General features: G+C 45.2%; 1 protein-coding gene across 6 annotated transcripts in view; it reads left to right on the top strand.

The window, feature by feature from the left end:
• LOC122540197 (endothelin-converting enzyme 1-like) overlaps positions 1 to 25,424 on the top strand; it is a 310,307-nt gene that overhangs the window by 260,019 nt on the left and 24,864 nt on the right. For all 6 annotated transcript variants that reach the window (XM_043675566.1, XM_043675567.1, XM_043675569.1 and 3 more), the window contains 4 exons: positions 12,795 to 12,905; positions 19,609 to 19,707; positions 20,546 to 20,623; positions 23,327 to 23,430. In XM_043675566.1, the coding sequence (XP_043531501.1) occupies positions 12,795 to 12,905; positions 19,609 to 19,707; positions 20,546 to 20,623; positions 23,327 to 23,430 (392 nt within the window). The remainder of the gene's footprint in view (positions 1 to 12,794; positions 12,906 to 19,608; positions 19,708 to 20,545; positions 20,624 to 23,326; positions 23,431 to 25,424) is intronic.

The raw sequence follows: 25,424 nt of genomic DNA, 5'->3' as shown, positions 1-25,424 counted from the left end.
CAAGATGGGAATCATTTTCTCATCCTGGGGATGTGGGCATCATCGGCAAGACCAATGCCTAATGTCCATCCCTAACTGCCCTGGATTCACTTTTTTCAGGTAATGAAAATTGATAGATATGTGCATATTGCTGCGGGATGGATTGAGGGAAAAGTAAACTGTTCCAGTACTTTTGTTTAATGCAAATCATAGACAGAACACAGCGTAATGTCTTACAAATGGCTGTCCAGTAATAATCGCATAAGTGACTGTTTAAAATTGTAATGAATAGATCCGAGTCATTCCACATTTGGTTCAATCCAGGAGACATTTGGATCCATTCCTGTTTATCTTTACGTCCTTATGGATGAACTGAGTCAATGAAGCTCAATGAGAGGACATTGATCCTGATAGTTTGACATTCACCTTGAGCTGTGGGGTTTGAGCAGTGATAGTTCAAAAGAAGCTTCTGAGTTTGATCACACATTTTATACCCAGTTTAGGCATAAAAACATTAGTGGCAGCAAGCAACCATCTAACTAGAAACTTGCAGAGGTTTGTTAGGCAGGCAGCTATCTAAAAGGCAGCTGGTTGTAAACTCCTGAAGACCTTCACTACTCTGTCCAGTACAAGCATCAAGGCTTTCCCAGTACTGTCCCATGTTAGTTTGAAGTCTGTTTCATAAAATCTTATCAACCCTATTTAAGCTGCATGCTTTATTCAAACAGAATGCTAGTTATATCTTGCTATGAAAGTGATGTAAGGGAATGAAGCCACAGCAATTTCTGTGATTATCTTTTATTTAATGTGCATAGGAAGTGTCGAAATTCTTATTTTTGACTCCCTACATGAATCTTCAACATTAACATAAAAAGAGTGATGGAAAATTAACAGATTCTTGAATATTGGACAATGAGCCTTTGTACTGGTGAAGGACAGAGTAGTGAGGACCTTGAGATGTCTAAAAGCAGTCTGTTCCTGATGAAGGGCTTTTGCCCGAAACGTCGATTTCGCTGCTCGTCGGATGCTGCTTGAATTGCTGTGCTCTTCCAGCACCACTGATCCAGAATCTGGTTTCCAGATCTGCAGTCATTGTTTTTACCTCGGTGTTTTAGATAGTTGCCTGACCGACAACTTTCTGGAAGTTTCAACTCAGGTGGTTTGTTTGCTGTTGCTGATATTTCCAATAGATTTAGGGACCTTGTTACCAAGCAGTGAAAGAATTCCCACAGACGTGTTAGGACCTACCAGAGCCATGCTCCATTCTCCGCTTGCTCTCTGAGCGAACAGCAGGTGCAGATCGGGGTTGAGGTGGGGGGTCCCTTAATCGAGTGCAGGGTAAAACCCTGCTGCCAGGGCTCAAAAGGGGGCACCAGCCAGAAGAGGGCAGGGATAAGAGGAGGAAGGGTTTGGGAAAGGGTAAGGAGGGTGACAAAAAGTCTGGGGGTGGGAGAGGGATGCTGCAAATGTTGTGGAGGGAGGGTTGGAGCAATGAGAACAGTTTTAAACCTGTCAGAAAATATAGTTACTCTGCTAACTGGGATCCAAGGTATTTAATTCCTTGAAAATGGAATCTCTAGTTTAGGACTGCATAAATTCAGGAATCACTATACTTGGATGTAGTGAGTCTAACTATAATGAATGCCTTGTCAATTCTTAAATTCAAATCTGAGTGTGAGATCTGAGATGTAGTAAATATGGTTGTAACTGTCTTGTTAAATTATCCCAGCTTGTGGTGCCAATACATGAGCAGTGACTGTTCTGGTGTGTGGAAGGCGTTTTTAGTGTTATGGATTTTCATATGTAGACATGCATCAGATATTTTAGAAAAAGACTCCTGTTAATTTAGGTCTGTTATCTGGTACCAATTTAAAAACTATGGTGTCTAGGATTTACTGCCTTCCTTGTGTTATGACTTTAAGATTATAGGAGAGCAGATGATTATTGAGGGAGCTGCGAAATGATTCTAATCCTTGTGTGTGACTCCAAATATGTGTCAATATAAATACAAAAGACGTCACTAAATGACCTCATCACTGTGAGAATGAAAAAGTAGCCCCCAAAATTTAAAAAGTAGCCCTCAACAAAATCTCAAACTAGCCGTCAATAAAGACAAACTATGTTCACCCCTGATCTTGTCTCTCTCTCTCTCTCTCAGTCAAAAGCTCTGGGTTCAAGTCCCCTTCCATGACTTGATGCCTGAGAAAGGTGTATTCAGATTACAGCCAAACAGGAAGATTATCAATCCTTCGTACACACAACACAGGCAGCACGTTTAAGAGTGGGAGAGATTCCTGCTCGCCCGTGTGGAAGGAGTATTGCAGTCTCAACCATTACTATCCATAGCTTGAGTATATAACAGTGCAAGTTGCCACTGCACCTATGTGTCACACCACCACATGGAGTCAACATATGGAAACAGGGCATACACCAATTTCTTCAGAAATTCATTCAGGTGTCACTGTCTGGTGTTGCTCATCCCAAGAGGCCCCTGAGAATGTGGTAGTTAGCTGTGTATTTTAACCGCTGCGGTCCTGGGGCTGTAGGTACCATGCTGTTAGGAAGTTCCAGGATTTTGACCTGGCAACACTGAAGGAAGAGTGATATATTTCCAAGTCAGGATGGTGAGTGGTTTGGAGGGGAACCTGCAGGGGATGGTGTTCCCATGCATCTGCTGCCCTTGTCCTTCTAGATAGAAAAGGGCTGTGAGTTTGGAAGGTGCTTTTGGAGGAATGTTAATGAGTGACTGCACAGAAGATAACTTCAGTGAAAGCTTTATTTCATTTAGCCCCACTCCATGCAATTCACCCCAGTGGTTACTAGCTCCCTGTATTGATCATGTTTTCTAATCCAATATCCATTAATTTGTCCCTAACATCTTATCTCATTCCATGAGGCTCAGGAATTAGAGTCATGGAGTTATGCAGCACGGAAATAACCATCCCAAACTAAACTCGTCCCACCTGACTGTGTTTAGCACATATCCTTCCAAATCTTTCCTATTCATGAAATTATCCAAATGTCTTTTAAACACTGTAGCTGTACCTGCATCTACCACTTGCTCTGGCAGTTCGTTCCACACATAAACCACTCTCTATGTAAAACATTGCCCCTCATGTCCTTTTTAGATCTACTCCTCTCACCTTAAAGATATGCCCCCCAACTTTTGAACTCCCTCACCCTAGGGAAAATAACCTTGCTGTTCACCCTACCTGTGCCCCTCATGATTTTTTAAACCTCTACAATAGCTCACTCTCATTCTTCCAGGTGCAACTCCTGCAGCGGCCACTGGTTCTGGTGGTGCTGCTGAGCTGCCAGTCCTCTGGTTGGATGCTGTTGGGAGCAAGGGGCTGGCCTTAATAGGAATGGCCATTGTTAATGGGCTGCCACTGATCGGATGTGGTGTGAGTTCCGGGATTTAGGTTTGAGAAGCTGGCATTGTGGTTCTGTCACGTGGCAATGCTCTATGGGCATGGTTCAAATCCCACTACAGCTGCTGATGGAATTTGAATACAATGAAGACTTGGTGATGGCAACCGTGGCGACTATTATGGTCGTAAAATCCCATTGGGTTCGGTTCACTAATCAGGAAGAAAATCTGCCATCCTTGTCCATGTGACTGCAGACCCACAGACTCTGAAATTGAACAGCAGTTCAAGGGCAATTGGGGATGGTAGCCAGCCATACCCATATCCCAGGAAGAGCAAAAGTCCCACTGGCGATCAGAGCAAGGTTGGTCCATCCCCATATCTCAAACCTTTTCACAGGGGCTCCCAAAACCAGCACTTAATTATCAGCTCAAATTTCAGATGTAAGACTTTTCAAATTCAGATTTGTTCCTTGTATGTTCAGCAGGTGAGGGGTTAATGCAGCCTGCCTGCACAGTTGCAATAAGCAATTAAAAATAATTTGCAGGCCGTATCAGAGGGTTAATTGCAGAGAGCACGACTCAGCCTTAACTTGAAAGCGAGAATGAAATAACATGCGGTAATTATTTGGAGGAGAAGTCTGAAATCACAGGAACCAGCCTCTCCTACTATCAGATCCTGCTGACGTGATGACCTCTGCCCTGTGAATTAAAGACACATGGATAACGCTTCTGTAACAACACAGGGTCAGGAAGCTGAGGCAGCCTGACATGTGGTATTCACTTTGTGTCCATGCTCATAAATAATCATTCAATCCTGCCTGTCACCAGCCAACACCACTTCATAAAAATCTGATCAAATGAATATATAGCTTTTACAAAATAAAAACCAGATTACTGAGTTTCAGCAAGACATTCAAGTCTTTAGATGCTTTGGCTTCTCTGGTGATATGCGTGCAGCGTTTTGATTCCAGCTCCTGCAATCCTTGCCAACATTAGAATGGTCGGAGGGAGTGGCTGAGCAAAGACAGTCGAATCGTTGTGAAAGACGCACTATTTATCCTGTCAGGCTCTGCACCGTTTGAATGGTTCAGGCTCTTTCATCTCCCTTACTCGATTACAAGCCCCGATTATCCAGATTCCAGTGTCGTACCCAGTGATCTCCCTCAGGCCAGCAGTTGCAACTTGGTTGATTTGTGCAAAATGAAAGTAATTGTTCCAAATCCGAAAAATAGAGTGGGAATCTCTCCATGATTCCGAACAACATCTGGTGAGACCACATCTGGAACACTGTGTACAAGGTCTGGACCTCATCTTAAAAAGAAAGACCTAACTGTGTTAGAAATAATTAAAAGAAGGTTCACTGGACTGATTCCTGGGGTGAAGCGTCTACTGTTTGTGGTATAGTCGTAGAGATATACAGCATGGAAACAAACCCTTCAGTCCAACATGTCCATGCCGACCAGATGTCCCAACCCAATCTAGTCCCACCTACCAGCACCCGGCCCATACTGAAAGAGACTTGGCCTGTATCCATTGCAGTTCAGAAGAAGTGATCTTATTAAATCAGATAAAATCCTAAGGGAACTGGACCTGATTGATGTTGGGAAGATGTTCCTCTTGTAGACTAGAACTAGGGGATTGGTTTTAGAAGAAGAGGTCATGCCTTTTAGAGAGGAGGAAAAGATTTTTTTCTTGAGTCTGTAGCATTCTCTATGCCAGAAACTTGGTGGTACAGGACACTGCACAAGGTTATCTCAGATTACAAAGGCATCTTGATCAATTGGGCCAATGGACCAAGGAGTGACAGATAGATAAATACGATGTGTTCCATTTTGGCAAAATGAACAAGGGCAGGACTAATGCAGTTAATAGGATGGTGTTGTCAAACAGAGACACCAAGGGGTTCAGGTACATAGTTTCTTGAAAGTTGCATCACAAGTAGTTAAGAAGCCATTTAGCATGCTCGGCGTCATTGCCCCAACTTCATTGAGTATAGGAGTTAGGACGTCATGTTGCAGTTGTACAGGATGTTGGTGAGGCCACTTTTGGAGTACTGTGTATAGCTCTGGCCCTGCTGTAAGAAAGATATTATTAAATTGGAGAGGGGTTCAAAAACATTGACCAGGATGTTGCTGGGAATGGAGGGTTTGAGTTATAAGGATTGGCTGGGACTTTTTCACTAGAGTGTAGGAGGTTGAGGGGTGACCTAATAGAGGTTTATAAAATCATGAGGGGAATAGGTAAAGTGAATAGCAAAGGTCTTTTCTCTAGGGTGGGGAAGTTCAAAACTAGGGAGTATATTTTTAAGGTGAGGGGAGAAAGGTTTTAAAGAGACCTGAGGGGCAACTTTTTCCACGCAGAGGGTGGTTTGTACGTGGAATGAACTGCCAGAGGAAGTGGTAGATTTAGGTACAGTGACACATTTGGACAGGTACATGAATAGGAAACGTTTAGAGGGATGTGGGTCGAACACAGGCGGGTGGGACTAGTTCAGTTTGGCAGACTAACTCGGTTGGACGAGTTGGTCTGAAGTCTGTCTTCTATGACTCTGAGAGATCTGGGTGATTGATTGTCTTCAAGGTTGAGTGAGACAGCTTTTTGGGAGACAAGGGAGTCCGGGATTATGGGGAACAAACAGAAATGAGACTGCAGCAAGATCAGTCATGACCTTATCGAACAGCAGAGCAGGATCAAAGGGCAGAATGGTCTCCTACTCCTAAATCCTATGTAATAATGCAGCTACAGGAAGTGAAAGGCCAGCTATAACAGTAAATAAGAAGCCCCATCTCAGATGGAAAGGTGGCGGACATTGTTTCTGTTATATCAGAACATTACTTCGAGGTGAGGATGAATGTATTCACTTTACCCAGCAACTTTGGATCAATATATCCCACACACCTTTAATTCCAAGCTTGACCAGGGGCTCATTAAATGTTTAATGGTTACAGTGAGAACAAGAACTCTGTTGCTAATTTTGTGAAAAATAATGTTTTAACATTGGATTTGAAAGCACTGTGAACAAAGAGTATAGAATCCCTACAGTTCAGCAAGAGGTCGTTCAGCCCATCAAATCTGCACGAACCCTCTGAAGAGCATCCACCTAGACCCACTCCCCTACTCTGTCGTCCTAATCCCGCATTCCCCATGGCCAATCCACCTAGCCTGCACATCTCTAGACACTATGGGCAATTTAGCATGGCCAATTTATGGCAAATTTAGCATGGCCAATTTATGGGCAATTTAGCATGGCCAATCCAACTTTGGGAGGAAACCCACCCCGACATAGGGAGAAGATGGAAACTCCCAGAGAAAGTTGCCCGAGGGTGGAGTTGAACCCGGTGGAGCTGTGAGGTAGCAGTGCTAGCCACTGAGCCACCGTGCTGCCCAGCATAATGCCAGCCTCTTGATAAATTCTTAAAGTCGTTGTCAAATTCAAACTCAGTGTTTCACTAGGGTCAATAGCGAGCCCAGCACATGATGGGTCTGCACTGTGTGAATGGAACCAATTGCCAGCAGTTTCCTTGGGTATGACAAGCAGGCCACACTGACCACAACTGAGGTGGGCATTATTTAGCTTCTTTGCCCTTTGAGAGAAAGGAATTTGCGTTTCCAACACAAGAGACAAGCACCGCCATTAGATATGGTTGCCAGGATCTATCTGCATCATGACCTAGTGCTAGCTTTTGACGGTAATTGAAACCTCTCCAAATAAGGTATGTATGATTTAGCCCATAAGGAATAGGAACAGGAGTAGGCCATTCGGCCCCTCGAGCCTGCTCCACCATTCAATGGCTGATCCGACATTCCTCATGCCTGCATTCCTGCCCATAACCCTCGATTCCCTGACTGATCAAGACTCTGTCTATCCAAGGCTTAAATATACATGAGGACTGTTCCCCTAAAGCTCTCTGTGACAAGACCCTCAACTCTGACAGAAGAAATTCCTCCTCATCTCAGTCTTAAATTTAAAGGAAGTGGTGTAACACTTCAAATATACAGTGGCTTTCTGCTATCCACGCTGACTGAAGTAACTTTGTGTAAAATATATTGTGACTCCCAAACAGGATTAAACTTTCACATTTTAGAACAATATTTTGCAATTTTCAAATTGTAAATACCTGGAGAGAGAATATTGATGTAACTTTCCTTCTTTAACACCAAATGTTAACACCAACACTTTACATTTTCTCCCTAGAATCATTCCTGAAATTTATTTCTGTGTTTCTTTCTTGGGTAGTGACTTTGTGACATTGTGTTATGAGACACTGCACTTGGCTGAGGGATGCAAGCTTTAAAACAGCACTCTCTGCATGCACAGTGCTCCACCTAGTGGTCACATTGACCCAGGTGCACCCTGAGTCAAAATCCAAACGTATCCCTTCTTCATCTCCCACCAATTCATCTATGCCAGCAGGCCATTCAGCCCAAGGTATCTATGCTGGTCTTTATGCTCCACGTGATCATGCTTCCATCGTTTGTCCATCACTGTATCTCTGCCATCCTTCCACCGTCATTAGTTTATTCAGCTTCCCTATCTGTGTTACTGCCCCTTTTTGTATTATTATTTAATTCAACAGGAACATAGAAGCAAAATATTGTGGATGATGGAATAAAGTCAACATGGGCTGGAGAAACTCAGCAGGTCTGACAGTCCCTGTGGAGAAAGCATCAGATTTACAGCAGGAAGCAGGGTGTGAGGTCAAGTCATGGTGGAATTTCCTAAAGTGTAGAAAGAGGCCCCTTGACCCATTGAATCTTCACCAACTGTCCAAAGAGTATCCCACCCTATACCTGTACCCTGCATTTCTCATGGCTAATCAACCTACACATCCCTGGACACTATGCACAATTTTCCATAGTCAATCCACCTAACTTGCACATCTTTGAACTGTGAGAAAAAACCCATGCAGACACAGGGAGGAAAGTGCAGACTCCACACAGATATTTACCTGAGGCTGGAATTGAACCTGGGTCCTCTGCGCTGTGAGGCAGCAGTGCTAACCACTGACCCTCCCTAAACAGTGAAAGCTCCAGCCCTGGGTAGTCTTGAACCACCAACCATTCAATTAACAGCCAACTGCACTGACTGGTGCAGTCATAGCAAACAAATTGGATGAGTCATATTGGACTTTAAACCTCTCGCTCTCACGCTCTCTCTCTCTCTCTCTCTCTCTCCACCTCAGCAGCCAAGTCAAGTTGGTCAGACAAGGAGAAAGGTACTGAGCACCAGCCTTTCCTGCATTGGGCGTCTCAGAGTGATATTACTAAATGTCAAAACCCAGCCAACCTCCTCTGTGCCCCCAACTCAACATCCCTTCTATAGTAGTTGCTCCCTGCCCCAAGAAGACTGACAAATGAGTAACTCACCGCATGACTGCTTAAAGCCTGTTCACCAGCTACAAGGCACAACTCAGGAGGGTGATGGAATACTCCTCACCTGCCTGGATGGGGGCAGCCCCAACAGCAGTCAAGAAGCTTGACACCATCCAGGACAAGGCAGCTCGCTTGATTGGCACCACATCCACAAAGATTCACTCCCTCCACCACTGACACCGAGTAACAGCAGTGTGTACTATCTACAAGATGCCCTGCAGAAATTCACCAAAGATCCTCAGACAGCCCCTTCCAAACCCATGACATCCTCCATCCAGAAGGACAAGGGCAGCACATACATGGGAACACCATCACCTTCAAGTTCCCCTCCAAGCCACTCATCATCCTAACTTGGAAATATATCCCTGTTCCTTCCCTGTCGCTGGGTCAAAATCCTGGAATTCCCTCCCTAAGGACATTGTGGGTCAACCTGCCACATGCGGCGGTTCAAGAAAGCAGCTCACCTCCACCTTCTCAAGGGCAATTAGGGATGAGCAACAAATGCTGGCTCAGCCAGTGACACCCATATCCCACAAATAAATTAAAACTTTTAAAGAAGGGACAAGAATAAAATATAACATTGAATCATAGAGACGTACAGCAGGGAAACAGACCCTTCGCAACTCGTCCATACCGACCAGATATCCTACATTAATCTAGTCCCATTTGCTAGCATTTGGTCCCTACCCCTCTAACCCCTTCCTATTCATATACGCATCCAGATGCCTTTTTCCAAAACATCTGGCTGGTTTCACCAATGCTGTTCCCCCTGACTTGCTAAGCCAGCAGAGACGAACTTAAGATCGTGATTCAAAAACTTATTTTTAAAGATAATTTTCTTGCCGCAAACAATTTGAACCAATTTCTCCAAACAGAAGTTGAGTGCTTTGTAGCCAGAGCTGTTGAGTCATTTGACGTTGTTTCTTTTTCAATTTTCTTGCTGCCAGCGTTTCATCATCTGTCACCACGTCAAACTCCAACTTCCCCTGGGGAGTGTACGCGCTCGTGTGTCAAAGATCAGTAACTGCTGCTGTGGGACCTGAGCAGCAGATTAAACTCTGAAAACAAAACAAAGCACTGTGGATGCTGGAAATCAGAAACAAAAACAGGAATTGCTGGAAAAGTTCTGAAGAAAGGCCACTGGGCCCGAAACATTAATTCTGCTTTCTCTGAAAATTGTTAATTTAAATCAAGGGCAAAGGAGGACAATAGTTTTTGCTTTGAGTATTGCTGAAGCTACATTTTTTTTAAGCTTTTCATTTTTGCTCATTCTCGATGGCATTGTACAAGAATATAAATTCAGAGGGAAAACTAACTGGATGAGAGGTGACGTGGTGGCTCACAGCACCAGGGACCCAGGTTCGATTCCAGCCTCAGGCGACTGTCTGTGTGGAGTTTGCACATTCTCCCCGTGTCTGCGTGGGTTTCCTCCGGATGCTCTGGTTTCCTCCCACAGTCCAAAGGTGTGCAGGTTAGGGTGGATTGGCCATGCCATAGTGTCCAGGGGTCTGTAGGTTAGCGGGATTGGTCATGGGAAATGCTGTATTTATGGGGTGGTGCGTGGAGTGCTCTTTGCAGGGTTGGTATAGATTCGATGGGCCAAATGGAGGGATTCTATGAGAATAGACTTTGAATCTGGTCACTTAGCAACACCAGCATGTGTACCTTTTGTTTCTTTTCGTGTTTGAGTCCATGGGTTCAAACTTTGTGTCTTCCTTCAGGTCTAAGCTTGAGTTTAATTGGGCTTTCTCCCGAAACATTTCACACTCAAAATCTAAAAGCTTCAAAAACAGGGGAGGTTGTGATATCGTGGTAATGTCACTGAATTAATGATCTAGAGGCCCCAGGCTAATCCTCTGGGGCATGGTTTGAAATCCCAGCACCGCTAATAGAACTTAAAATTTGGAGGCTTCTTATCAATGATTGATGTAAAAACAAAATCATCTGCTTCACGAATACCTTTCAGGGAAGGAGATCTGCTGTCCTCACCCGATCGGGCCTATACGTGAGTCCAGGCTGTCACTAATACAGTTGAGTTTTAATTTACCTCTGAAATGGCCGAGCAAGCCACACAGCCCAAGGCCAGGGCAACAAATTCCTCTCCCTCCCCCCCGTTGGCTGGTTGGTTGACTTGCAAAGCACTGTGATACCAACAATGTGGGTTCAATTCCCGAACCAGCTGAGGTTACCATGAAGGACTCTCCTTCTCGACCTCTCCCCTCACCTGGAGGTGTGGCGAGCCTCAGGTTAAACCCTCACCAGGCGCATCTCTCTGATAAGAGAGCAGCCTCATGGTCCAGTAAGAATATGGTGACTTGCTGTGCCCTTTCCTATCCAGATGGATAGTGACTTCAGAAAGAGTTTGCCCATTGAGGCATCCATTCACAGCTGTAACATTCACTGTTGCACTGACATCTCAAATAAAAACAAAATACTGCAGGTGCTGAAGAAACTCAGCCGGTCTGGCAGCATCTGTCAACAGAGAGAAGCACAATTAACATTTCAAGTCCGATATTTTTCTTCAGGACGGATTCAATTCCTATAGCGCTTACTGCTTTTATTTTCACTATAACTGAGCCTTTCAGTCTTCATTATTTTGTCCCACTCCTGTTTTCATCTTTTTTGGGGGGGGGGGGGCGGTGTGGGGGAGATGAAAAGGAAAGGGAGCTCGGACTGATTGTGTTTTACAGTCTGAAATGCTTCCTCAATGCTGCCCCATTGAGATTGGAAAATATATTCAAATAAAGAACTCAATCTCAGCAGCAATTCCAACTTGCTGATTTTATTTGGAGTGGCACACTGGCTCAGTGGTTAGCACTGCTGCCTCACAGCACTAGGGAGCCAGGCTCAATTCCACCCTAAGGCGACTGTCTGTGTGGAGTTTGCACATTCTCCCCGTGTTTGCGTGGGTTTCCTCCGGGTGCTCCGGTTTCCTCCCACGGTCCAAAGATGTGCAGATGAATTGGCCATGCTAAATCGCCCGTAGCATTCAGGGATGTGTAGGATCGGTGCATTAGTTAGGGGAATGGGTCTGGGTGGGTTACTCTTTGGAGGATCAGTATGGACTTGTTGGGCCGAAGGGCCTGTTTCCACACTGTAGGAATTCTATGAGTTTTTTGCAGCATTCAAATCAATACTATCCACCTACCTTGAAACAATATTAGGCAATGGAACTACAACATTGACTGTAATATGTCCTGATTTCTGACTACAGTAAAAGTTCCTCCAGGATTCTGAAGTTGTCTGTGTGTGACAGGATGGCGTGTTAAGAGAATAGATCACTGCTAGAACAATAAAGCCAGAAGAAAAACTTCCTCTAAAGTGTGCAGGATTACTAAAGCTGACCGCGATCTACTTTGGTGTCACAATTTCAATCCAGCCATTTTGTACGTGGTATCTTCTGAGTTTAAACAGTCTCAGTCCAGACCGTGGTGCACAGACGCCTGAAGAGCTAAGCTGCTTGTGTTGCATTTGGTGAAAAATCAGGATCTCATTGAAGAAAGGCCCGAAGCCAATCAGGAAAGGAGATCTGATTCTGGTAGCTAGGGGCTGCTACTCTGAGGCAGGGGTTTGGTCCTGGGGGGGGTGGGGGGCGTCACTGTGTGTAGATTTGAGGGTGACAGCACAAGGTGCTGGCAGAGAACTGGAGGGGGCGTGTTACAAACCCCTTCTGCTTCAACCTCCCACTACCATCATCCGAACAAAAAGGTGTTTGTGCATATTCAGTCTCAGTTTAGTCAAACCACAAATACTCTCTGGATGTAATTCAGTTACAGGCATAACTTCTTGCTCGTACAATTACAGGTGATAGAATTCCAAGGTGTTTTTTGGTTTTGAAACGGTGAAACTGGATTGACTCTGGTACCAGACAACAAAAGCACTGGGAATGCCAATACAGTCTGGGGGAACGCAGTGTCTGTCTGGGATCAAAGCCTGGAAAAGTGCTCCAATCCGTCTCAGTCCCAGGCAGGACCCAACAATTAGCTTCTGACAGACACTCTCTCTCTCTCTCTGTGTTCATCTTCTTGACCTGCTGTAACCTTGACCTCTCACTGTGTCTCCTCTCCTCCAGACATGTGACACTCGATGGAAGACGTGTGTCAGCGACACGGATGGTACCCTCGGGTTTTCGCTCGGAGCTCTATTTGTCAAAGCAACATTTGCAGAGGACAGCAAGCAGATCGTAAGTCGAGAGCAGCTTATTCTGATCACCAAGAGCCTGCGAACAGTTCTGAGTGTAGATTTAATTCAGAGTTTACTTTTCATTTAAAGCTGTGCTCACAACGATATCGAGGAAACTGCATCTGGAGTTTTGCCAACTTCGACAGCGTAAACGCACTGAATGACCATCAGTTTACCTCATTGTTAGTTCATTTTGCTTCTCCCTCAATCTAAGTGTATGTGCACATCGTTCCCTCAAGTACACCCAGCCCCACCCTCTGCTCAGTGTATTATTCACTTTCACTGAATGGAAATAGAAACTTTCACAAAGTCACAGCAGAGCCAAACATAACCATTTCCTCAAATCCCATGAAACATTTAAACGCTTCAAAAAACATCAAGAATGCTGGAGAAACACAGCAAGTCTGGTAGCATCTGTGGAGGGAGGATGAGTTAACTATTTTATTAAAGGAGTAGTACCAAATGTTTGGAGGGAAGCGAATGTTGTTCCTCTGTTCAAAAAAGGGAATAAGGAAATCCCCGGGAATTACAGACCAGCCAGTCTTACATCTGTGGTAAGCAAGGTACAGGAAGGATTCTGAGAGAAAGGATTTATGACGATTTGGAAAAACATATTTTGATTAAAGATAGTCAGCATGGCTTTGTGAGGCAAAAGTGAGCACTGCAGATTAGAGTCAAGATTGTGGTGCTGGAAAAGCACAGCAGGTCAGGCAGCATCCGAGGAGCAGGAGAATCGACGTTTCAGGAGTCGACATGATGAAGGGCTTTTGCCCAAAACATCGATTTTCCTGCTCCTTGGATGCTGCCTGTCTTGCTGTACTTTTCCAGCACCACACTCATGGCTTTGTGAGGTCATGCCTCACAAGCCTTATTGAGTTTTTTTGAGGATGTGACGAGACAAGTTGATGAAGGTCAAGCAGTGGATGTGGTGTATATGGATAAGGCATTTGATAAGGTTCCCCAGGGTAGGTTCATTCAGAAGGATAGGAGGTATGAGATATAGGGAAATGTGGCTGAGTGGATACAGAATTGGCTGGCCGAAAGAAGACAGTGAGTGGTAGTAGATGTATTCTGCCTGGAGATCGGTGACCAGTGGTGTGCCGTAGGGATCTGTTCTTGGGCCTCTGCTCTTTGTAGCTTCTATAAATGACTTGGATGAAGAGGTGAAAGGGTCAGTTAGTAAGTTTAATGATACAAAAGTCAGTGGTGTTGTAGATACTGTCAAGGACTGTTGCAGGCTACAGTCCTTGACAGAATGTAGAGCTGGGCTGAGAAGTTGCAGATAGAGTTCAACCTGGATAAATGTGAAGTCATAGTAATAGAGGTGTACAGCACAGAAACAGACCCTTCGGTCCAACTTGTCCGTGCTGACCAGATATCCCAACCCAATCTAGTCCCACCTGCCAGCACCCAGCCCATATCCCTCCAAACCCTTCCTATTCATATACCCATCCAGATGCCTTTTAAATGTTGCGATTGTACCGGCCTCCACCACATCCTCTGGCAACTCATTCCATACACGTACCACCCTCTGCATGAAAAAAAATTGCTCTTCAGGTCTCTTTTATATCATTTCCCCTCTCACCCTACGCCGCCTTCACTATCCTATCTATCTGCGACTCCATTTTCAAGGAGCTATGAACCTGCACTCCAAGGTCTCTTATTTCCCAAGAGTAGGTCAAGGTTTGCACCTTCTCTAGGAGGTACATCCACATACTGAATCAGAAAATGTTCTTGTACATGCATAACAAATTCCTCTCCATCTAAACCTTTAACCGAATGTCAGTCCCTGTCTATGTTTGGAAAGTTAAAATCCCCTACCATAACCGTCCTATTATTCTTACAGATAGCTGAGATCTCCTTACAAATTTGTTTCTCAATTCCCTGCTGACTATTAAGGGGTCTATAATACAATCCCAATAAGGTGATCATCCCTATCTTATTTCTCTGTTTCACCCAAAAAAATTTCCCTGGATGTATTTCTGGGAATATCCTCCCTCAGCACAGCTGTAATGCTATCCCTTATCAAAACGCAACTCTCCTCCTCTTTTGCCTCCCTTTCTATCCTTCCTGTAGCATTTGTATCCTGGAACATTCAGCAGCCAGTCCTGCCCATCCCTGAGCCATGTTTCTGTAATCGCTATGATATCACAGTCCCATGTTCCTAACCATACCCTGAGTTCATCTGCCTTCCCTGTTAGGCCCCTTGCATTGAAATAAATACAGTTTAATTTATCAGTCCTACCTTTTCTCTGCTTTGTCCCTGCCTGCCCTGACTGTTTGATTCATTTCTTTTCTCAACTCTACCAATCTTAGATTGATCCCTTTCCTCACCATAGCTCCCCCTCCCCCCTCCCCCCACCTTATGAGTTTAAATCTTCCTGAGCAGCTTCAGCAAATCACCTTGCCAGTATATTAGTCCCCTTCCAATTTAGGTGCAATCCGTCCTTAATTGTACAGGTCACTTCTACCCCAAAAGAGATTCCAATGATCCAAAAATGTGAATCCTTCTCCCATACACCAGCTCCTCAGCCATGCATTCATCTGCTCGATCCTCCTATTCCTGCCCTCACTAACACGTAGCTCTGGGAGTAATCCAGATATTACCACTCTTGAGGACCTCCTTTTTAAATTCCTCCCTAACTTCCTATATTCTCCCTTCAGAATCTCTTCCTTTACCCTTTTTATGTCGTTGGTTCCAATGTGGACAATGATCTCTTGCTGGCCCCTCTCCTCCTTGAGAACATTCTGCACCCTCTCTGAGACATCCTTGATCCTGGCACCAGGGAAGCAACACACCATTCTGATTTCTCGCTGCTAGCCACAGAAACGTCTGTCTGTACCTCGGACTGGAGAGTCCCCTAACACCATTGAACTCTTGGAACCCAACGTACCCCTCATTGCATTAGAGCCAGTCTCAATACCAGAAACTTGGCTGTTCGTGCTACGTTCCCCTGAGAATCCATCACCTCCTACATTTTCTAAAACAGCATAATTGTTTGAAATGGGGATAGCTACAGAAGACTCCTGCACTATCTGCCTACCTGTCTTACCTTTCATGGGTACCTTTATTTGACTGTACCTGTGGCTCTTCTCCCTTCCTATAACTGCCTTCCAACTCACCCCCTTGCTCTTGTAAATTCCTCATTACCTCTAACTGTCTCTCCAACTGTTCCATTCAATCTGATAGGATTCGCAACCAATGGCATTAATTGCAGACATAATCCTCAGTAACACGTAAACTCTCCCTGAACTCCCACATCCGACAAGAAGAGCATATTACTCTACTAAAGGCTATTTTTGCTTCTTTCAATCTACAAACTCAGAAAATAGCACCATCTTATTCCTCTTCCAAGCACTGCTCCAGGCTAACTTAATGCTTATGGCTTATATTTTTAAGTTTAATCTAGAGACACATCTCAAAGAAGACATATAATCAAGAAAGAACCAACTCTACTCACTATTGTAGATGTACAGCAAGGCTGTACTTAAGACTATTCACTTATCTATTTCTGTGCTGTGACCTTTCCCAAACAGATTCCTCCAAGATTAGCTGTAAATTTCACGGTTCATTAATTTTCTTGGACGCACTCCGATGTCCAGCGACACATGAATTCAGCAGCAAAGGCAGTAACTGCGCAGTTTCACTGCTGTGCCAGTTAGCGGTGTGGGTTTCTCTCTCTCTCTCTCTCTCTCTCTCTCTCTCTCTCTCTCTCTCTCTCCTGCACTGACCTGATCATGTGCTGCCTTTGTGAGTCTCTCTCCCTTTTAAAAGTGCCGTTGTTTTGCCTTTTTTTTCTCCAAAGTTCCAAAACAATGCAATATAAAACAGTAACCACTGCTCCTGGAATTCGAGGAAATCACCTCCAACACCTAAAATACCTCAAAAAGGAGCAGCCTGTTACAGCCAGAAATGTTTCCTGTCCTCCATCTTGGATTACCCAGAATCCTTTGATCATTTTGGAAGGTTGAATTTGAATGCTGAATACAGAGTTAAAGACAGGATTCTTGTCAGTGTGGAGGAACAGCAGGACCTAGGGGCCCACATACACAGATCCCTCAAAGTTGCCACCCAAGTTGATAGGATTGTTAAGAAGGCATATGATGTTTTGGCTTTCATTAACAGAGGGATTGAGTTTAAGAGCGGCAGGCTTGCTGCAGCTCTGTAAAACTCTGGTTAGACCACACTTGGAATATTGCATCCAGTTCTGGTTGCCTCATTATAGGAAGGATGTAGATGCCTGGATTAGAGGGCTTGTCTTTTGAAGAGAGGTTAAGTGAGCTAGGGCTTTTCACACTGGAGAGAAGAAGGAAGAGAGGTGACTTGATAGAGGTGTACAAGGTAATGAGAGGCATAGATAGAGCAGAAAGCCAGAGAGTTTTCTCCCAGGGCAGAATTGGCTGTCATGAGGTGTCATAATTTTAAGGTGATTGGAGGAAGGTATAGGGGAGAGGTGGGTCAGAGGTAGGTTCTTTATGCAGAGAGTGCTGGGTGCATGGAATGCACTGCCAGCGGTGGTAGAGTCAGAGACATTAGGGACATTTAAGTGACTGCTGGACAAGCACATGGACGGCAGTAAATTGAGTGTGTAAGTTAGGTTGATCTTAGATTAAGATAAATACTGGGCACAACATCATGGGCCGAAGGGCCTGTACTGTGTTGTACTATTCTGCGTTCCATGTCAGTGTTCATTTTGAGTCACATAACTCTTTTGAAGAAGTCATACCAGACTCGAAACACTAACTGACTCTCTCGCCACAGATGCTGCCAGACCTGCTGAGTTTCTCCAGCATTCTCTGTGTTTGTTTGAAATTTCCATCTGACTGAGCTCTTAGAATGAGGCCTGAGAGAAAGGCCATTCACCTATAGCGTGTCTGAGCACTAGAGTCACACAAAGCAGAGCTTTCTCTTGAGCAGTGCTGACCCCTCTCCCTGAGCTCTGTGCTAAAGGAGGTGTGTGCTGTCGGGCTTACTGCCCTATGTTCTTCAATCAGCAATGGCTTACTGAAGAGAGGGTCAGACTGAGGCAAATCTTCTCTTCGTGGCATGTGGACATCTACAAAATCAAATACACTGCAGCTGTGTGTACCCTTTACCCAGGTTTCAGAGAAAAGCTACAGTAACATGCGACAACAAAACCCCACTCTTAAGTTGTATCTCAACGTTTACTTTGTTTATCACAAAGCCCCCAAGGGGCAGCATGGTGGCCCAGTGGTTAGCACTGCTGCCTCACAGCACCAGGGACCCAAGTTTGATTTCCAGTCTCGGGTGACTCTGTGTGAAGTTTGCACATTCTCCCCGTGTCTGCGTGGGTTTCCTCCGGGTGCTCCGATTTCCTCCCACAGTCCAAAGATGTGCAGGTTAGGTGGATTGGCCATGCTAAATTATCCATGCTGTTCAGGGATGTGTAGGTTAGGTGTGTTAGCCATGGGAAATGCAGGATTACAGAGATAAGGTAGGAGGATGGGTCTGGGTAGGGTGATCTTTGGAAGGTCGGTGTGGACTTGTTGAGCCGAATGACCTGATTCCACATCGTGGGGATTCTATTCTATTAACACTTCTCTCTTTAAAAATATGGTCTCAAGTTCAAACAGTGTTTGTCTTAATCCTCTGGTATTCCTGAGTAGACCAGACCGTTGTAAGACATTTTACGCAATAATTGTGATAGATTTGGAATAACAGTGTCTATAACAAGGACACAGAGGGTTGTGGATGCCTTATTGTTAAAAGGCTGAGACAGATAGAATTTTGGTCTCTAAACTATCAGAGGTAAAGGCTGCAAGTGGGAAGCAGAGTTATGGCCAAGAATCAGCCACAATTTGTTGGACATCAGAGCAAGCCTGGTTGGGGGGCATTTATTCTTGTATACTGAATTCTACTTATGTGAAGTGATAAAGTTGCTTTGTTAAACTCTGGGAGAGATGTTGAAGTTAGGCACCATACACAGACGGTGGAAGGAGGGGATGTTTGTGGATGTGGTGCCAATCAAACGGGCTGCTTTGTCCTGGATGGTGTCAAGCTTCTTGAATGTTGTTGGAGCTGAACCCATCCAGAGAATATTCCATCACACTCCTGACTTGTGCCTTGTAGATGGTGGACAAGGCTTTGGGGAGTTACTTTTTGCAGAATGCATCACGTCTGATGAGGCATGGTGGCTCAGTGGTTAGCAATACTGTCTCACAGCACTAGGGACACAGGTTTGATTCCAGCCTCAGGCGAGTGTCTGTGTGGAGTTTGCACAGTCTTCCTATGTTTGCATGGGTTTTCTCCCACAATTCAAAGAGGTGCAGGTTAAGTTGATCGGCAATGCTAAATTGCCCTGTACTGTCCAGGATTGTGTAGGTATGAGGCTTAGCCATGGGAAATGTGAGGTTATGGGGATGGAGTTGGTTTGGGTAAGAAGTGCTTTGGAGGGTTGGTGCAGACTCAATGGGCAGAATGGACTCTATCTGCACAGTAAGGTGTCTATGACAATTCTACAACCCATTCAGCTGTAGTCAGAAAAGAGAGGAGAGTTTAAGGACAAAAGTAAATGTTTAGAAAGTATTGCATTTGGATGTAGACCATTTCCTCCTCAACACTCATTGTGGCAAGCCTTTCAAATCCAGGAAACAAGGCAGCATGGCAGGCAGATTATCCTCTGCATTGTATTGTCTCCTGTGTGGGACGGAGCAATGGATTCAGTTGTTGTGTTGTTCCTCAGGCGGAAGAGATGATTTCAGAAATTAAGGCCGCATTCGAGCAGAGTCTGAAGCAAACCGAGTGGATGGATGAGCAGACCAAACAAGCTGCAAAGGAAAAGGTAACGCTAAGTCTGAGAGCCACAGTGCAGCGCGAGAGGTCACAGGTCAGGATGGAGCTGAAAGGGCAGATTACTGGAGCTGAAAATGTGTTGCTGGAGAAGCGCAGCAGGTCAGGCAGCATCCAGGGAACAGGAGAATCGATGTTTCGGGCATAAGCCCTTCTTCAGATTACTGGAGCCAGCCAACAGAATACTTAGAAAAGAAAACACATTCCAAAAGAACGCGAAGAAATTTGCATCGATATACCATTTTGGGGGGGTGGTGATGATGCAGTGCAGTTCCTGTAGTGCCCACCAGTCGCAGAGGTGTGCCAATGGGCACCATCTCTCCACAAATAGGAATAGTCTCATTATATTTGTTTGCAGGAAACTAATTAAACAAATTAATTGGTGACAGCCTCTTAAAAGGAGACTGTACAAGATCCAAAGCGTGGACGAATGTTAAATATTAATTAAAGTGCCTTATTATTTTTATTTGGAAAACCTACTTAGGTATGTTGTAACACTCCTCCAAGGGCAACCGGGACTTGAACCCAGACTTTCCAGCCCAGAGATAGGAACACTACCACTGCATCACATGAGCCTGAAATATCTCAATGAGCAGATATAATGACCACCCCCCAACCCATACATTGTTAACCTTCATGCACACAGTTAACAGTTGAGGAACCCCATGTGTGCCTCAAACATTGATTCACAGACTTGACTCTGTAAGCGAGCTCTGTCAGGAACAGTGAGAGGGGTTAGTGTTCATATGGTAACACCGGTGTCACCGGTTTGCAGAATGCCATTTTCATCACCGCTCCTTGAGTAACACTGTGCTTTTGTCTTGAATTAGGCTGATTCAATCTACGACATGATTGGCTACCCAAAGTTCATCATGGATCCTAAGGAGTTGGATAAACTCTTCAGTGACGTAAGTCGCTATTTCCTGGCTGACAGGAGAGCAGATCAAAAGCACTGAGTTAGCTGGCAAGCACACACATAAGGAGGGATGTTTGAGCAGTATCAGCTTTGCACATTGCTCTCATCTCGTTATAAACAATCTCAGAAATAGTTGGAAGCCATTCAACTATTTGGTCAAAAACTCCCAGAATGTAACAGTGATACACATCCAGTGAAACAGATATACAGATTATTTATACATTCCTGTATCTGTCTTTATCACTACGCAGCAGCTGCTATGTATGAACCCTCAAGGCTGCACTGCCCTTTGATAAGGTCACGACTGGATTTATTGATCAATCTCATTTGATCTCCGCAGTAATGCCCAAAATCTGTATCCTGAATATACCAAGCAGCCGAGTTTCCACGGAGCAAAGATTCAGAACCCTCTGCATGTAGAAAAGTCCCCTTATCATGGTCGTGAATGTTCACTCTGAGATTGTAACCTTGCGTTCTAACCTCTGCATCTGTCCCGTCGTGTCTGGCCAGTGCTGTGTGAATTTTGTGTGTTGGTGGGCCGTGCCATGCAGATATCTGTACCGCAAGGTCAAAGTAAGGCCGCGCGGTCTGCCAAATGAGTGCGTAGTTAATGTTTAAAGGACAGCACCCAGCTGTGAGCATTGCTGGAACCGTGCAATGAAGTTGAGGGTTTTTTTTTTTGCAAACCTGAAATACAGCACTCGGGCACTGACCTTGATTACACACAGAAATAGACAGCTTTTCTAGGTAAGGCCTAGTGGAATTTGGACTGGTGCCTGTCCCTCTGTTTGGATTTGTACTTGTGATATTCAGCAGAGAGGCCTGGACTTGACTGCCAGTACCAGCCCACTTCCAGTCAAGGTCTGTAAGACAGAATGGCCTCCTCTTTCTCCAAGGCTTCACTCAATGCAGAATTACAGAGTCAGGGAGCAGAACATCTCCACACTGAAACAGTAGCGACACACAGAGCAGCTTTCTGGTTTTGATCGTGTCCTCTGGGTACATGTGGTATGTTGTCAAGAAGTTCAGTTTCTCAGGTCACTGCCCTCTACTCTGTTTCAGGTTCATGTCTCTGTCCGTTCTTGCCCCTCAACAAAGAGGGCTCCTCGTACTCGCTGTGACGTCAGAAGCTCTCATATTCCGGATTACCGGAACGCTTCCTATCCGGAAATTGCCTTTGGTGCCTTTTACCCAGCGTGCCCTCCCCTCTCCTCCTACCCACACCCCCACCAAAACTCACTTTTAATAGTTAGTGGCTGTCCAGCTCAGCATACTCTTGGATTGGGATCTCCCTGGAAGGGGAAAGGGCCAATCTTCCTGTCCTTTCATCATTTCCTCCTCCTGCCTGGTTTCCCCAATACACAAGGGCCAAAAAATGAGGCAGGGGCTTGTTAGACTGGGATGGGTTTGTCGCTAACAGGGCAGCCACTTAAGAAAGGATATACCGACCGTAGAGGGAGTGCAGCAGAAGTTCGCAAGGCTAATACCAGGGACGGCAGGACTGCCCCATAAGGAGAGATTGATTCGACTAGGCCTGTATTCACTGGAGTTTAGAAGAATGAAAGGGAATCAGATTGAAACATCTATAATTCTGACAGGGTTATACAGACTGGATGCGGGGAGTCCCTGGTTAAGGAGTCCTGAATCATGGGACACAGTGTCAGGAGACAGGATAGACCATTTAGGACTGAGATGAGGGAAAAATGTCTTCACTCAAAGCATAGTGAGCTTGGGGAACTCGCTACCACAGGCTGTGGAGGCCATGTCACCGAATATCTTTAAGAAAGAGATTGATACTTTTGTTTTAATTTTAAAGGGGTATGGGGAGAATGTGAGAATATGGCATTGAGATGGACACTCAGCTGTGATCATGTTAACTGTGGGGCAGGTTGGACAGGTCGAATGGATGCAATCCTGCTCTTGGTTTCTGTGTTTCTGTACCTGTCTCATCCAATGGGCATCCATGAACCTGAGGCCCTCTGACCAATCCCAAACCCCGATCGACTGCCATACCTCCCACTGTCGGGACATTTCAGAGCTTCCTGTCGTCGCAAACATTGAAATGATGTCCTCGCTACCCAAAATTCAGATTGTCAATCTGTATAATCAAATCCTGCACATTCCCTCCCCTTCAGAAGTTTGAAATCTGGTGGGGGTGTTTAATAGGGAAAATGATTGGAAAGGGGGTAGATTGGATTGGGGGGAGAAGGTGCAGTTTTGCTGGGATTGGGGGCAGAGCTTTGCTGAGCAAGCTATTCAAAGATGTTATTGGACACTTCCGGAGCAAGTAGGACATGGACCCAGGCCTCCTGGCCCAGAGTTACAGACACTACCACTGTACTACAAGTGCCCCATTATTGGGAGGGGTGCAACATTAGAATTTCATCTGGATCAATGAGGAGTGAAATCAGGGAATTCAAAGGGTTCTGAAAAAGTGGGAGACGCTTCACAATAAGGCTGTGATTCCACTTGGAGCTCGAGAGGGAGGTAAATAGATTCTTTTGACTAAGAGATGGCAGAGCTCAGCCATGAGCCATAATCCAACACTGTCTCCATCTGGGGTAAATCGGTCTGATCTCACATTCCCAAATTAAGGTGGAAAGGGATGTTGGTTCCTGGTCATGAAGAATCGTTTCGGTGGGGGGGGTTGGGGCTTTGAGTACTTGCTGACTGAGTATTGTTTGTTTTCACGCAGTACGAAGTGGTTCCTGACCTCTACTTCCAGAACGTTCTCCAGTTCTATAACTTCTCTGCTCGAGTGACAGCCGATCAGCTACGGAAACCTCCCAACAAGGATCAGTGAGTAATCCACAACCGCTGCAGCTCTCCGAAGCAATCCTCTCTTCCCAGCCCAATCCTGAGGCCTCCTCTGCTGTTTTGGAGCCCATTACAGCTCAGAAACAGGCCCTTCGGCCCGACACGTCCATGTTGGCATGGCGGGGTTTTGTTACCACCGGTTACAGCCACCTGCACCTCCGGGTGGTGGGGGATCAGCCAATAAGGGCTGGCCCAGTACTGAGTGCAAGGACAGGACCACCTGGCCCTAACCTGCAGCCTAACACGGGACTTCAGAAAACTCGGAAGAAGGCTGAAAAGCAGGACGTCCAGGGTGGTTATCTCTGGTTTGCTTCCAGTTCCTTGGGCTGGAGAGGACAGGAACAGGGAGATAATGGACTTGAACGTGTGGCTGGGGAACTGGTGCAGGAAGCAAGGATTTAAATTCTTGGATCACTGGGGTATGTTTAGCAGTAAGGATAAATTATACAAGAGGGACGGGTTGCACCTTAATAGGTGGGGGACCAGCATTCTGGCAGGTAGGTTTGCCACTGCAGGGGAGGGGGGGGGGGGGGGGGGCAAACTGGATGTTTAAGAAGGAAGTTAAAGGGAAAGTTAGAACAAGGGAAGTCAAGAAAGACAACTATATCAATGGAGCAGAAAACTCAAAAAAGGATCATGCTGTAAGGTTAAATGAAATAAGGATCGATAGGAAAGGTGAGGGGAGTAACAAATTAAAAATATTATATATGAATGCACGAAGCATTAGAAATAAGGTGGATGAGCTTGAGGCTCATTTGGAAATTGGCAGTTGCAATGTTGTGGGGATAACGGAGACGTGGCTTCAAGTGGACAGGGCCTGGGAAATGAATATTCAAGGCTATACGTGCTATCGTAAGGACAGACTGACCGGCAGACGGGGTGGGGTGGCCCTGTTAGTAAGGAATGATATTCAGTCCCTTGCACGAGAGGACCTAGAATCAGGGGATGTAGAGTCAGTATGGATAGAGCTGAGAAATTCTAAAGGTAGAAAGACCTTAATGGGAGTTATCTGCGGGCCCCCAAACAGTAGTGTGTAAGTTGAATAAGGAGCTGAAATTGGTCAGTCGCAAAGATATTACTACAGCTGTTATGGGGGATTTCAACATGCAGGTAGACTGGGAGAATCAGGATGGTACTAGACCCCAAGAAAGGGAGTTTGTGGAGTGCATCCGAGATGGATTCTTAGAACAGCTTATTCTGGAACCTACCAGGGAGAAGGCAATTCTGGATCTGGTGTTGTACAACAAACCAGATTTGATCAGGGACCTTGAAGTAAAGGAGCCATTAGGAGTTAGTGACCAAAATACAATAAGCTTTAATCTGCAGTTTGAAAGGGAGAGGGTACAATTGGAAGTGAATAAGGGGAACTATGGAGCTATGAGGGAGGAGTTGGCCAAAGTTCAATGGTGCAATCCCTTAGCAGGGCTGGCAGTAGAGCAACAATGGCAGGTATTTCTGGTATAATGCAGAAGATGCAGGATCAGTTCATTCCAAAAAGGAAGAAAGATCCTAAGGGGAGGCAGGGGTGGCCGTGGTTGACGAGGGAAGTTAAGGACCATATAAAGACAAAAGGGAAAAAGTATAACATAGCAAAGATAAGTGGGAAATCGGAGGACTGGGAAGCTTTTAAAGAACAGAGGATAATTAAAAAGGAAATACGCAAAGAAAAAATAAGGTACGAAGGTAAACTAGCCAAAAATATAAAGGAGGATAGTAAAGGTGTTTTTAGGTTCAAAGTTTGTGAGAAGATTTGTAGCTCGGGTGCTCGTTGCTGTGGTTCTGTTCGCCGAGCTGGAAGTTTTTGTTGCAAACGTTTCGTCCCCTGTCTAGGTGACATCCTCAGGCATCTGTTGATGAAATTGTGAGGATATCCGTTTTTTGCGAATACCTTGTATAGGTGTTCCTCTTCCTCTTTTTGCAGTTCTGGTGTACTGCAGTGTGTTGTGGCCCTTTTGAATAGTGTCTTGATGCAACTT

Source organism: Chiloscyllium plagiosum, chromosome 34 (genome assembly GCF_004010195.1).
Source record: "Chiloscyllium plagiosum isolate BGI_BamShark_2017 chromosome 34, ASM401019v2, whole genome shotgun sequence".
Classification (NCBI taxonomy): Eukaryota; Metazoa; Chordata; class Chondrichthyes; order Orectolobiformes; family Hemiscylliidae; genus Chiloscyllium; species Chiloscyllium plagiosum.
Note: the sequence above shows the minus strand (reverse complement) of the source record. Positions and strands in the feature narration are given on the sequence as shown.